We start from the raw sequence: 15,760 nt of genomic DNA, 5'->3' as shown, positions 1-15,760 counted from the left end.
AGTAGATACTCACCTAATTCTATGTTTATGATAGGTACCGCTTTTCATCCTGATTCAAATTATCTTACTGTTATGGGCATTAATAGGTTGTCGTCACCGTGTGGAGTTGAAATGATATACCTACTCGACGTATTCAAGAAACTTTAATAAAATGTGTAATACCATGAACAATATACCTAATAATATTTAAGAAAATCTTCACAAACATTATTAAAAAAAACTTACATCTTAGCTCCTTTAAGTGAATCCAAGTGAAGCAGTAAAAAGCTCTTTCTGAAGTTGCAAGTGTTGCAACAAATGCTATGTACTGAATCACTGAATGTGTGATACATGAGTGAATACAAAATCATTACATCGTCGTCTTCTTTCTCATCTTTAGATTATGTTTTCAGTAAGTAATACAGTCTACAATACATCAAATTATTTACTATAAGTGGCGGCAATTGTGCAGAATTTACAATGAATTTGTATAGAAATTTAAAAAAAAGAAAAATAAATTGTTTACGTTGATACTAAGTACAGACCTATGACGAGTCCGCGCTACGAAAGTCCCTGCGGTACAGTCGCCTATAACATTTAGTTCTACATTATTGTCAAGCACAGGACCTTGCCTTTTATACCATGAACATACCACTTACGTAAATCTTACGAAGATAAAAATTAATTAACACTCTATATCTACATTAGTATTTATTCCGTTTTAGCAGCCATAACAGCGCCATCAAACTCCTTCTCCAAGTACTTGGCGACCGCGAGGCAAAGACCGTCGTTGTTGGGAGCCGCGACCACCTGGATCCCGACGGGCATCCCTGACGAGCCGTCCACGCCGAGTGGAACCTGGAAACCATTTTGTTCAAAACCAGTTATTTTTAAATTTAAATAAAAAATTATTAATTCAATTTACATATCTTTTTTTTTGTCACTCAAATTTGTCCCAAATCATCAATTATCGATTTGGGACAAATTTGAGTCATTATTAAATCTTCCAGCACATTTTTCTTCGTAAATTTATAATGTATGATTTGCCCAATAGTGGGACACATAATACAGGCTATAAAAACATATGATGTTGGTAGGTACAGTCTGTCAAGAAACTTAAGTAAAACGGATTTTAAATGAATTATATTTTTTGGCATTGCAATACCAAATACAAGGCAAGATTGGTTGATAAACACTCAGATATTGTGCGAGTTGGCCAATACTAATGTACATGGCTGTACCTATGTACCTAAGTGCTCACCTGTGTGGCTGGACACTTGAGGAAGTTGGGCAACATGAAGTACGAGGTGTTGGTGGGGAACAGATAGCAGGAATAGTGGTAGGGCGCCGCGTTGGAGCAGCTAGGGAGCAGTAGCACGCCGTTGTTACCTAACTTGCTCTGGAACAACACAACGTTCGAAGGGTCATGACATGATAAAAGGTTTGTATGTATAAGTATAATAGAATAGGATTTAAATATGTCTGTTTAAAGGACAACGAAGTGATCCTTTATCCCGTTTTGTACCTTTTAAGTTCGGAACCCTAAAAAAGCAGGTCATCATCATCATATCGAGTGTGTTATTGCAAACACTGGTGTCAGATTTGCAGGCATCTGTCATGACTTTTACGACTACTGACCGCCATCTAGTGGCAGGTAGTCGCATACGCACTAGTGAACTAAACTGTCCACTAGTGTGTAAGATTCCTCACGATGTTTTCCTTCACCGGAAACAAGTGGTGGTTTATCAAAACTACTATAAAATGTAGGTACTTTATACTTACAAATAAATCCTCCTTTGCTTCCCGGGTCAGCTTCTCAGCCCACTGGGAGTCCAGCCCTAAGACTTGCTTCTCCGTGAGGATCAAAAGCGTGCTGAACACGTGATCACTCATGAAACAAATCTGAGGAACGAAACAAAGATACACTGTATTCGAGAAAAATAAACATACAATTTTGCTCGATCGTGCCTAAATGGATCCCAGCTACATATGCTATGACTAGGAAGCCATAGCGCTGATCTTCAGCTGGTACCAGAAACAGAAACAAAAAAAAAGGGTGCCTACTTAACTAAGTAATAAAACAACTTGTTTAATTTTTTTTTCCAACAAGATGGAATGCTCAGAACTACACGGATTCCCGTAGATTTTCGTCTATGACCACTCCTTATGTGTGTGTTGTAGCGTTTTATATATAATATAATATTAACGAAACCAACCTTTTTCACCCATTCGACCAGCCAATGCGGCTTCCCCTTGAAGTTTGTGAACATGAGCTCGTAATCATCATTCTCCTGGCTCATCCAGTACCGCCACAGGTCGTACATGTGGCTCACAGCCTCGTGGTAGTAAGGCTTCGGGGCGTTCGCGCTTGGCACATCTTTGCTGATCTTCGAGATCACTCTGAAAAATGTGATGGCTCCAATTATCTACAGTCAAGTTGCGTGTGGCACCGCCTTAGAATATGACCACTTTCTATCATCATTTGGTTGACACACTAGCCTTCAATGATGACAGGTAATAATAGTGTTTAAGGGGGTTGTCAGGCAGGTTGCCGATTGTAAAATTCCAGCCGAATGATGTCAACTGCCGTTAGGTGAATTAGATCTGCAGCACAGATCAACGAAAAAAAATATAACAATAACAACTAGTTAACGCACTCGATAAGATAGAAGTTGTTACAGAAAGCCTACCACGACACAACAAACACGTAGCACGTTATTAACGTTAACATGCTGTCTCTTTCCCCCATATCGTGTAAAAAAGAGACAACATGTGGACGTGCTTCGTGTTTTATGTTTCAAGGTAGCCCCCCAGATCGTAAAGTCATACTTATTCCAGTATCAAACAACTCGCCTTTTCATTGCGTCTTTCAATGCTGGTCTTGGTAGAGTGACTTTGAGGTCATTTGTTGACTCTAAGTAGAAGAAATTAATGTCCTGAAACACAAATCATTCTTTGGATTGAATGGTTTTAGCTAGGTAGCAAATGTAATAAATTTAGTAGACATTTTCTGGAATTAAAATTTCACAAGATAGCAAAATAAGGTACTGGTTTTCTCAACGAACTTAAGTACGTATATCTTTCGATAAATTAGTATCGTAGATCACTTGATAGACTACGGTACTAGTCGACGACGACCATAACGTGACCATAAAGTGAAGCGAAGAAGTGGACCCTTTATGGTATTTTTTTCCAGTCAAGCTCCTATGAGTATAACAAAAACATAGGAACATATCTAGAAATCGTTATAAAAGGCTTTAAACCCGTGTTCACCTTCAAATCGTAATGTTTGTCGAAACCCAGCCGTGTTGCCTTCTCGGCTGTGATGACCGTGGTCAGTGGAGCCAGGTCCTCCGCGTGCTTGGATATGAAACCCAGAGAAAACATGGAGTCTTTCTCCTCATCTTTTTTCAGGTATACTCCTGAAAAATATTATCAACACAATTTTTTTCTGAGCACAGATTATCCTATCCTGCTAATATTATAAATGCAATAGTTTGTGAGAGAGAGAGAGAGGTCCCGGGTTCGATCCCCGGTCGGGTCAAATCAAAATCAAAATCAAAATCAAATCATTTATTCAGAAATTAGGCCTTCACAGGCACTTTTTCACGTCATAATCTAAATTAAATGATGTTTACCAAAGCTACAAACTACTAGCATTTCGGAACGACCACTGCTGAGAAGAAATGCCGAAAGAAACTCATTCAAACAGTGTTGGTCCCTATTATGCCAGAAGGGCTTACCATTTTTTATATATAAATTTATGTATAATTTTTTATCAGTAATATAACATTAAGTACATAATAAAGTACATGGTCAAAAGGTATACTGAAACATATTATGATTGTGATCAAGTGCCGATGAAAGGAAAATATATATATACTTATATATATATGTATAATTAACCAAACAAAAAAAAACTTTTAATAAAAGATCGAGCTGACCAGTTCCCCCGGCAGCACCCGTTCACGAGTTGACGCGTGAGTCAGCCATCGCGAAGCTCAACCACAATAGAGGGAACCTCCCGACCCGATCCACGATGCCGCTACCGGTTTGACCATTTGAATGTGCATGACATACTCGATCTCCATAATCTAACATAATAGATACCTATGTTACTTTCAGACACTTGGAGATCACAAATCACGTATATGTTTTACAATAAATGTCAAAATATATGTAATAAACATGTCAAGAAAATATATAAATAATAATAATAAAAAAATTAAAATCAAGTGTGAGAGGTGGAAGTTTTAGGAAGGGTCCAAGGTTTTTTATCATTTAAATAGTCGCTAATCGTGTAATAAGCATTAGCCATTAAAGCATTTTTAATATATGATTTAAATTTTGGCATTGGCAAGTTAATAGCCTCTACAGGGAGTTTATTGAACAATTTAACACTTTGACCCACGAAAGACCGCCTAACCTTTTTAAGTCGGAATCTGTTCATACAAAGTTTATGCCTATTACGAGTGACTACACTGTTAACATCGCTCAATGTTTTATACAGGTGTAAGTTAGATTTAACAAAAATAAGTACGTCGAAGATGTACTGAGATGCAACTGTCATAATATTTATCGATTTGAATAATTCTCGCAAGGAATCCCGTGGCTTAAGCCCATAAATAAAACGAATTGCTCGTTTCTGTAAAACAAAAATTTTTCCTATGTCAGCTGCATTACCCCATAACAATAATCCGTAGGACATTATGCTATGAAAGTAGCTGTAATACACGAGCCTAGCTGTTTCGATGTTTGTACACTGTCTGATCCTTCTCACTGCAAAAGCTGCCGAACTAAGTTTTTTGGCCGTGATTTCAATATGTTTATCCCACTTAAACTTACTATCCACAGTAATGCCCAAGAACTTGGCACTGTGTACCCATTCTAATACTTTACCATTAACTACTAAAGGAATATCAAGTTGGGGTGCGTTTGAAAGAGAGAACTTAATACACTTGGTCTTGTCTGTGTTTAAAGCCAGGTTATTAGTTGTAAACCATTCAAGCACAAGTGACATAATGTTGCTTACATTGTTATAATTTCTACTTTTTCTATCAACTTTAAACAGTAGTGACGTGTCGTCAGCAAATAAAATTACATCACACAATTGTTGGGCAAGACAAGGAAGATCATTTATATAAACTAGAAATAGAAAAGGACCAATAATGGAGCCTTGAGGCACGCCCATGTGCACAGGAGCGCTGTTAGAGGCTGCTCTATTAATTTCTACTTTCTGAGTTCTATTGTCTAAGTAAGAAGATAGTACATCAAGGGCCGCTCCAGTGACACCATAGAATTTAAGCTTATTTTTCAGTATGTTGTGGTCGACACAGTCAAAAGCTTTTGAAAGGTCACAAAATACACCTATAACATCCTGTCCGGCTTCCCAAGCATCATTGATAATTCCAACTAGAGTGGCTGCTGCATCAGTAGTGGAACGACCTTTAGTGAAACCGAATTGACTATTGTGTAATATTTTGTTTATGTTAAAATAAGAAACTAATTGAGTTAAAATTAGCTTTTCAAAAATTTTACTTAATGCAGGTAGAATAGAAATGGGTCTGTAATTAGTGGGATCGTTTTTAGCGCCCTGTTTGAAAAGAGGTATAATTTTGCTGATTTTCATGAGGTCAGGGAAAACTCCATCTGAGATGCAATTATTGAATATAATAGTTAAGTGGGGAGCAATCAGATCAATAATAGTGCTAAGCACTGAGACAGATATACCCCACAGATCCTCTGTATTTTTCATGTTGAGTGCTTTGTAAGCAGATAATAATTCTTCAGGAGAAATATGTCTAAATCGGAAGGTAGATTTAGGATCTGAGGCATTTCTTTTTAATAAATCATCTGCAGCACTGGGACAAGACGAAAGGGAGCCCGTAATATTTTTAGAAATATTGGCAAAGAAGTTATTGAATTCGTTGGCCACTTCGTCATTTGAATTAATGGTTTTATCACCAATTTTTAAAGAAATATTGTTGTCGCGTGGGTTAAACTTGCCGGTTTCTTTATTAATGATTGACCAAGCTGTTTTGATTTTGTCATTAGAATTTTTTATTTTATAAGTTAAATATAAAGATTTTGCTGTTGAACATACCTTTTTAAAAGTTTTAGAGTAACGTTTAACATATGATATAAATTCCGCATTAAAATTATACTGTTTTTGACCATAAAGTTCATACAACTTGTTTCTGCTAATATAAATACCATTTGTAGCCCAATCGCAAAATTTAAGTTTCACTTTATTATTAAAGGTCTTAAGAGGAAAAGTTTTTTTGAATTCTGTTTCCACTGTATTAAAAATCTTATTATAATGTTCATTAGGATTTTTAGTTAAATCTAATTCAGGCAATTTCTTATTTATGGTTTCGCGAAAACGCATTTTGCGGTACTTAGTTAACGGCCTACGGATTACAGGAGCGGAGATAAGGTTAGACTCTTCGTTACGAATAAGTGACACTTGTTGGCCCAGGTGGTCAGACCCCAGACAGGCGAACAGCTTTCCTTCAGAAACAGTACAATCACAGAAAATATTATCTATACATTTGGCTGAGGTCGAGGTTATCCTAGTGGGTTCAAAGAATGTGTGCTTTAAATTAAATGAATCGAGCAAATTTTTAAAGCCATTGCTTTCAGAACATGAAATCAAAATGTCTATATTAAAATCACCACATAAAACTATGTGCTTATTGCTGGAGGTAACTCGCCTGAGGGCTTCCTCTAAAACATCTAAAAGAGTTTCATAACAGGCTGTAGGAGGTCTGTAAGCACAAATAATAATGTATTTATCCAACTCTACACAGGAAAGTTCTATTTTGCATTCAACTGACAACCGTACTATGTCTTTCCTTTCTTTATGCTTATAATTTCTATTAATTAAAATTAAGGACCCTCCGTGTTCAGAACTTTGTCTTAGGAATGTACTTCCTACTATATATTTATTTGGAAAAGCTAATTTAATTTCATTTTTAAAAAAATGTTCTGTAACACAAAAAATATCAACCTCTCTATGTTCCAAGAATAAACAAATTTCATTATATTTGCTGGTGAAACCCTGTATATTTTGATGAACAAGGTTTATAAAAGAAGGTTTCACCTCTGTCTTATTACCTAGTTTAAAACTAAATTATTAGTACTAGTACTAATATCTGGTGACTTCGTTATATTTGATATAACGGGTCTATAAATATTGTATGCTAAAAGTTTAGCAATAGTCGACTTATGTCTATGGGGCAGGTACACAGTACCATTGTTGTAAAAGCAGTTATTAATATATTTATTTAAATCTAAAATATAAATCTTTTTTAAATCCCAAGTGAGGTTATATAAACATGTATTCAATGTATGGATATACTTGTTGTTAGAATAATTTTTAATATATGGGAAGAGAACTAAAATTATTTGGCCAACACCCGATTTTTCAATTTCTGCCAGAACATTTTTACAGTTTAATAAATCTCCACGAGAGACATTTTTACTATTGCCTATGGCTACTATAAGAGTAGTGTTGTGATCAAATTTCTCATTCTTTATCTTGGACATTATTTGTGAAATGTGTAATCCTGGCATACAAATATTGCATGTGTTCTGTGTAGTATAATTCGAAAGCAAGGGACCCAGGTTAGCACCCAATTCATCAGAGTAGATTACAGTTCTTTGGGTCTCACAGTCAGTAGAGCCTGACCTAACCAAAGTACTAGTGGTGCTGTTGATTGTCGAAGAATTCAGTTGTGAAGTCCCCGGAGATACCTGTAAAGGGGGTAAAGTCTCCAGGGGCAACACAACCTTTGTCAAGGCTGTAGCCGCTGCACAAGCAGCATTGTCAGGGGAGAATGCCTCCATGTTTTGGATTTCCTCGCCTGAACTACAACTACACATTTTTTTTCCTCATTTAGCTTTTTAAGTGCTTGAGTAAATTCACCTACCACTTTTTTTGATAATTCATATTTACTTGATATGGACTACAACTCCGACTGCAGAGAACATATCTTATTTTGTAATTCTTTAATAAATTTATTATTACTTTTAATGGTGTCTTCACAGGACAGTAACTGGACTTTTAAATCTAACTTTTGTTGTCTAATCGGAATTTCCTTTACAGAATTCTTTTGTTTTTTAACAATATTTTCAGATTTTTTGATGAATTTACTAAGTTTAACATATTTCTTAATTTTATTGGAGCTAGATAAAGAATTCCGTTTGGTATTTGAAATGGGTGTGGCAGTGAGATCTATGGTGGGAAATGATCTTTTTCTGATTGGCTCGGGTGTTATATATATATGTTATAAAATATAGTATCGTTGAGTTAGTATCCCATAACACAAGTCTCGAACTTACTTTGGGGCTAGCTCAATCTGTGTGTGATTTGTCCTAATATAATATACTATTTCACGAAAAATTTGACACGGAACTGGACAGATTGTTAAGAAATTTGGTACACGGGTAGAATATAACCTGAAGTTGAAGTTGATATTTCACGAAACTGAAAGCTATAATGAAAAATATGATTGTTAAGAAATTTGGTACACGGGTAGAATATAACCTGAAGTAACACATCGGGTACTTTTTATCACGAAATTCCGATGGGAGCGAAACCCCGGGGCGCAGTTAGTATATAATATTTCCATTACGGATACCCAAGTTCATACAAGAAAAATATACTTACCTCAAAAATAACAAAAACATAAAAAAAAAAATACTAAGTAACATAATACTAGAAAAGCTTCTGAATATTACCGTCTCTAATTGATATCGATGCCAATCTTACGAGTATAATTCGTAAGTAGTTTATTTTCTATACATTAAACTAAAACTATGCAATTAAAAATATTGATTGAACAAAATATTAGCTTGCAAGCTACACTAAAATTTACCTGTTCATTGCACTATTCAAATTGAAGCGAAATTTTGCAATGCAAAATATTGAATATCAAACGTCGTGAATATTAACCAGCATAACTCACATAAATACATTTTAATATTTCATTATGATAATTAATGTATTATGATAAATATTATGTTTGTTTGTACCTTTACAGTTAGTGCTTCCTGGAGTTGTGTGATGACCAAACTGTCCACAGTAAAAAGCTGGCATACGAGTGGAACCACCCACGTCTGATGCTGCAATGAAAAACATACATAAATACTTAAGTTTTTTAGAAAAGGATAAAGTAAGCTCAAGTTCGAAATCTTTTGTTCATCCTTACTAATACTAGATACTGTATAAGATGTGTGTATGTTTGTTACTCTTTCATGCAAATTCTACTGGACGGATTTTATATTTATGTATGTCCTTTTTATCCCGAAATTCCTACGGAAGCAAAGCCCAGCGACGCAGACAGACTGACTTTCGCATCTATAATACTAGCTGTATTATAGATGCGAAAGTCAGTCTGTCTTTTCTGTTTTCACGGCTAATAAACCGCTGGACCGATTTTGATGAAATTTGGTATGCATGTAGTTGAAGACCACCGTTCAAACATAGACTACTTTTTTTTTTTCTTCAATTCAACCCCTTAATGACTAATGTAAGTTTGTATGAAAATCGTGTCAGTTCTTTAGCAGAGAAATTAATGCGGGCAAAAATAGTATCTCATAATTTGGGCATTTTATTTATCAAGCATTCATCACTTATTCACGATTCTGTGTTTTGGACTTGGAAGTCGATAATTTATTTTTTTTTCGTGAATACCAACGTGATACCAACATAGGCTGATGACGCTCGCGTAAGATGCCATCAACGCAGCCTCGGCTCCACTCGAGCCACCAGGTGTCCTTCCCGTGTGGTGGGGATTGTTTGTTCTCCCGTACACTGGGTTAATCGTTTCTTGCCTGTAAGAGAGAAATGAACATTTCTTATCGAGTATCGTGCGTTTGATTTTGTTGCGCGTCCTAAGTATAAAAGGTACGTACGCGTTTAATATCCGTATTTAGCAATTAATAATGAAACGCAAAAGTTTAATGAAATATTATAAAAAGAAACCCAACCGTCGCGTCTATTTGTCCATCTGAACGCGATAAACTCAAAAAGTACCGGACGGATATTGAGATTCCTGAAGATGTAAATGTATGATTTATTATGGTTTTACTCGAGCGAAGTCGGGACGGGCCGCTAGTTTTAATAAAATAAGGTCGACGTTGGTGCACCACAGGGCTGAATATTAGGCCCCTCGCAGCTCATATTTTATTTGCAGAAAGCAAATGAGAACGTCTTCAAATGAGCTTAGAAAGGATACCACTTACTATCCGTATTACAATATTTAACTAGTTAGGTTGTGGTAGACCGGTGACCGCAATGAGCACGACGGAAAACGCATGATTGCAAAATGTACAATGAGTATCAGTACAGAGCTATTCTACAACGACCAAAGTACAAAGTTTGAGTTGCATTATGCTCGTAAACAAACATTGTAATGTTATGGGCATCATATTACGAAACTTAATAAGATTGTAGTCGCAAACTATCTAGCTCCTATATACCTAAGTATATACATATATAAACTTTTTAGTAAACAAACTTAGGAATAAACTGGACAAAACTGGCTTCATAAATCATCTATGAAAGAATGTAATAGGTACTATATCTCCAAAAAAATTATGCGACTGCTGGAGGGCTGGTATATATCTCGCCCAGAGAATCAGCATTGTCATACACCGTGGCAATGCTACCAGTCTTCTGGGCATATTACCTACCTTATTTTTAAAGATCTGTATTGTGAATAAAACATGTAATCTTATTCTTACCAGATCAACAGCTCTGGACAATTAGTGCAAGCGACAGGGATGGCGCCAGCAGCCCTCAGTTTCTCGACACAGACGCTGTCTTCCTGCGCGATCTCGTCCCTCCTGGCCCAAAGACCTATTGTGTACCGCATGCCCTTCACAGACTGACTCTCCTTGGATGTGAAGGGAACCCCTGAAAAGTCCTTGATCAATGTCTTTCCGAATTTCCAATATTTTGGTAATAAACTATAGATGATTACGAACGTGGAGGAGTTACTAACATGTAGGTTCTCCGACGCTCGTGAACTTTTGCAGAACGTCAAACAAAGAAAAGTTGCCTATTTGGGACATTATGATGGGAAGAGTCACGGGGAAAACGTGTGTGGATCGTTGGAAAAACTCTTGGCTGCGCAACATCAGGGAGTGGACGAACTTTATCAGTCACAGATGTAGTAACACGTCTTTTTCCCAGAGTTGCGGATTTCAAATGCCACGTTTAACTAAATAATGGGCTTATTGGTGGAAATTCAATCCATATTAAATTTAATGTAGGACAAGAATCTCCAGTTAATATAGCCTTTTCCCTTTATTGACTTACACAATCTGCTCGGGAGAAGAAGCTTTTCAATACATTCTTTTTATATGGATCGCTTGTAGAACTTTAACATGAAATTTTTCTAGTACTGTTTGTAAAATTATCTAAATGAATATTCATAAGACACACGAATATTCAGACGAAGATGCTGCAAGTTGTAACATGCTTTAAAACGTATAATATTAAAAACCACTTAAACCATTTGTATACGCTTTAAATATTCTACCTATCACCTAGAGTTGGCGCTATGAGAGAATTTCCTCAAATGGCAACAACGTGGACTATTTTGCGTGGTTATTTGATAGCTTCATAAGGTTTCTGGACTCCAGACGCAATACCTTATGAAGCTATTATAATGTTTATTGTTTATGCTGACCTTCGCGGTGTTACAGACGCCACAGCCCTAAACGAAATCTAGAATACCCGAAAAATTTTTGACCCACCAGCTTCAACCAGAAAGTCTGTTCCACAAAAGAAGTCCAGAGTCTTCACTTCAATACTTTCTTCAACTATTCTTCAACTTAAACAATAAACATTATAATTTTGAAGACTCAGCTGGAGTAAAATCACATCTGAGTCTTGTCTTACCTGCCTGTCTGACGTCCTCCTTGGCAGCTGCCAAGACTCTGTCCCTCATTTGTTAGGACAAATACGGGATATGGAGTAGACCTGTTCTCGTGAAGGAGGACCACAGGCGGTCTGGACTCCTAATAATAATGTGTTTTTACCTAAGAATGGTTTGTTCCTCCATTCCTCCTCAGTCAAGCCAGCTGCTATAGTTTTATCCACTTCCTTCGCTTCAGCTAAAGCCAGTTCAAATCGATCTTCCACCACTGCATTCAAAACTGGATTCACCTGGGAATTACCACAGAAGTTGGCATAGTTTCAATCAAGAAAAAGAATTCAAGTAGTTTTCAAATGTTCTTTTTGTCACACTATAAGTAAGACTCTCTCTTAAATAGATTCTCTCTTCTCGGTTTCATTCACAGCTGTGATGCCCCAAAGCCCGGGATCCACTAAAAACCTTTTTTTTTAAGAATCGGCTCCGGAATGCTTTTTTTGTTGCCTATCAGTTTAGAATATTATAAGTACCTACAATGAGAATAGTGTAGTTTTTTTTTATAGAAAAGACAATATACTTTTCAGGATTTTCCCCACAACTCCAGTGTATCACTCCTCTGGGTGATATGAGCACTGAGATTGACCTTTTTGTATTTCTTCAACACAGCCACTACAGCTCTAATTCTGTTCCAGCTGTATTTTTGTCTTTTATTTATGTTACTCTGTCTGGTTCTATTGTATTTTCTGTTGCTATCTCTATAAATATACGATTTTGCTATCTTATATATCCTAGGTTCCTAGGTTCGCTCCGGCGCCTTTGAATGAAATAGAGCAATCCTATTCAAAGGTGCCTATAGGTCATATACTCTCTTAAATTCAGCTCATTGACCTACCTCTTTGATCCGCTCAATGACTGCCCGCACCAAGTCCTCAGATTTTAGTTCCTTCTTCCTAATCTTCTTCGCTAGGGAACAAGCACTTTCCTTCAACATCGCATGATGCCGCTTCAACGGCGGTATAGCCTGCTTCTTCGAGTCCCAATACAGAGAGAATATCAGCTCAACCACATAGTCCATAATGAACTTCACGTACATCAATATAGTTTTTAGTACAGCCATTTTGTTTTTTTATTATGTTATATTATATTATATTATGAATATTCACTTCTGTGATTGCCGAAATTTACGCAGCTGTCCTATAAAGGAATGATATACATATTTTAAGGGTTATTTTTATGTACTTACATACAATACTTACCTTTCCTTACAAGTATTACTTCCTAGAAATACTCGTAAGTATATCTGCAGTTAGCGTTCGGATTGACGGTACACAATGGCGATTATTAAGAGTATTTCTTAATGAAACATTAAAAAGCATCGATGTTCTTTTATTCTACATCGAAGAAGTAATTTAAAATTTAATATTTATGCTCATCATTCATTCATATAGAGTATACGTTATTGCTAACACTTGCGTCAGATTTTATTCAAGTCGCTCAAAGCCATATGACTTGACTTAAAACCCATAAGATTTTAATGTGAAAGAAGGACAAACCAACAAACTTTCAATGGATTTGTTATGACACTAATTAAAATTTTAACTGCGCAACGTCGGAGCATAAACTTGTACTTAGTTAATTTATGTTTGTTTTTCTATTTCCACATACCGCAGAACCGCTTTCCTGTCGATTGCGGCATGCAGTGGGGTGCATAATGCTTACGTCATAAAGTGTATGTAGTTATTGCAACTACTGCAAATAACAAGACAACCTAAGTAAGTACGTATATCGGTTTCGTAGCTACATTACAAGTTTATTTAGATACATATTTACACGGACGCAAAGAATACTAAACAAAAAGAGAACTCTTCTTCATAGTCGTATTCCTCATGGCTGAGGGTCGTGGTCATTACGTAGAATGAAACGCACACAACAACTTTCTTGGCATTAGTAATGGAGTGGTTTACCATTGCCTTCTCCATTCCACACACAAGTTAATAATCAACCAGTGTGCAGGTTTCCTCACGATGTTTTCCTTCACCGTAAGCAAGTGGTCGATGAAAACTACTATACATGAGTCAGATTGATATACAAACTCATATGGCACGAGTAGGATTCGAACCTGGGACCTTTCGGTTCACACCTTACACCACCACCGCTTCAAAAAGAGAGTAATGCATATCATAGTAATTTATTTAATCCTCCCGTGGGAATTTCGGCATTAAAAGTACCCTATGTTATTACAGGTTATGTTCTACCCATCTACCAAATTTCATAATAACTCGTCCAGTACATTTTGCGTGAAAGAGTAACAAAAATACACACATACATCCTATGTTACATAAATATACAGTTGTGCCCCGGGGCTTCGCACCTGTGGGAATTTCAGGATAAAAAGTACACATGCATTATTACACCCGTGTACCAAATTTCATACCAAGACATCCAGTAGATTTTGCGTGAATGAGTAACAAACATACATACACACATACATCATCACAAACTTTCGCATTTATAATAATAGTAGGGAGTAAGATATAATATGGCCTATTCGAGTAAGTAAGCAGGTAAGTATATAATATAATTGGTTGGTAGCATTGGTTAGCATTGTATTGCATAGCACAATCCTGAAAACATATCCATCCTTTTTTGCAGTCGAATGCACATTAGTCTATTGAAAAAAATCTTGTCAATTTTCAATTAGTCAAATTTATTTTACCGTAGAGAGTACTTAGTAGAAAGAAAACAATGTGTCTCTTCACTAAGCGCCAATCACAGGAACCACATCGAAAAATTAAATTTAAACAAAATTCTAACAACTTAAACGAGCCTCTAGTGACTGATTATTGCTGAATTTTCTTGAAAATATTTTATAAAGTCACAAAAAAAATGTACACATACTCAATTACTTATGTTATGTAGATATTTATGTAAAGATTACGCAATCGACAGTGCGTAAGGAGCCGGCTACTCCAAACCGCTCGCGAAACAAAACTCGTCTATTTTCCAGTAAATTCAACGAAGTACATAATGTGGATGTAGGTAATGTAAATCCATTATGACGTTCGTTTACGTAGTTATCCATCCATGTTCATAAAAAAATCAGCGCTTCGCAGGCTATATTCAATTCGTTGATATAAATCATTCTTAATATTCCTCGCATTATAGTATGTATTATACCTAAGTGTAACTTAATGCTAATTGTATTGTATGCCTGTAAGGGTTAAGTGTTGAAATTGTAGGTATTGTATGTGTCATATATACCTTGTATTAAGTACACAGTTACTGCAATATAGATATTTGAGTTCCTCGTAATCCTTACATAAGTAATAAAGAAAGTCCTCTGCCGCGTCTTTGTCTGTCTGTTCGCGATAACAAAAAACAATTGCACGGATTTTCATGCAGTTTTCACCAATAGATACCTAGTATGGTTCCTGAAGAAGGTTTAGGTGTATAATTTATTCGGTTTTTACCCGAGCGACGCCGGGACGGGCCGCTAGTATTTGATAAAATTAAGTGAAAGAAAAATATATATTTTTTTAATGAAATATTTAATGACAGAAAACAACTAAGTAGGTAACTAAGATTTTTCGTGAATGAGTACCAAACATACACACATACATGGATATGGATGGATAGCCTATGAATGAAACAAATGGCGGCAAGTGGTCGGTCGGTTGATATACAAATACAAGGTATTTGATCAATGGTATTTAAAGCTGGTATGTTCCGCGGAAGGAAAACATCCTGAGGAAACCTGCACTGGTTGATTCTTATTTATTTATTTGTGAAATGAAGAAGGCAAGGGCAAACCACTCCATTAATAATGCCAAGAAAGTTGTTGTGTGTGTTTCATTCCACGTAATAACCACGACGCTCAGCCATGAGGAATACGACTA

The 15,760-nt window shown here is 36.2% G+C and overlaps 1 protein-coding gene across 2 annotated transcripts; it reads right to left on the bottom strand.

The window, feature by feature from the left end:
* Positions 1–124: 124 nt before the first annotated feature.
* On the bottom strand, positions 125–14,860 carry LOC128675586 (fatty-acid amide hydrolase 2-like). Of its 2 annotated transcripts, none has more exons than XM_053755082.1 (12): positions 14,763–14,860; positions 12,757–13,058; positions 12,031–12,157; positions 10,729–10,900; positions 9,692–9,816; positions 9,016–9,105; positions 3,253–3,401; positions 2,833–2,915; positions 2,196–2,379; positions 1,762–1,881; positions 1,241–1,378; positions 125–837 (listed from the first exon to the last, which is right to left on the bottom strand). In XM_053755082.1, the coding sequence occupies exons 2-12, from the start codon at positions 12,979–12,981 to the stop codon at positions 691–693; spliced, it is 1,560 nt and encodes a 519-aa protein (XP_053611057.1). In that variant the 5' UTR covers positions 12,982–13,058; positions 14,763–14,860; the 3' UTR covers positions 125–690. The 2 variants fall into 2 exon arrangements, with proteins under 2 accessions (XP_053611057.1, XP_053611056.1); XM_053755081.2 differs by having other exon boundaries at positions 14,581–14,858.
* Positions 14,861–15,760: the final 900 nt, after the last annotated feature.

This window comes from Plodia interpunctella, chromosome 14 (assembly GCF_027563975.2).
Source record: "Plodia interpunctella isolate USDA-ARS_2022_Savannah chromosome 14, ilPloInte3.2, whole genome shotgun sequence".
NCBI classification, from domain to species: domain Eukaryota; kingdom Metazoa; phylum Arthropoda; class Insecta; order Lepidoptera; family Pyralidae; genus Plodia; species Plodia interpunctella.
This window is presented reverse-complemented; position numbering and strand designations above follow the sequence as displayed.

Excerpts from the sequence above, each read along its gene's own strand:
- LOC128675586 (XM_053755082.1), bottom strand. The coding sequence starts at position 12,981 with ATGGCTGTACTAAAAACTATATTGATGTACGTGAAGTTCATTATGGAC. Across the intron at positions 12,158-12,756 it reads TCATTGAGCGGATCAAAGAG|GTGAATCCAGTTTTGAATGC; the intron begins GTAGGTCAATGA and ends GGTAATTCCCAG. Across the intron at positions 1,379-1,761 it reads AAGCAAAGGAGGATTTATTT|AGCAAGTTAGGTAACAACGG; the intron begins GTAAGTATAAAG and ends GTGTTGTTCCAG.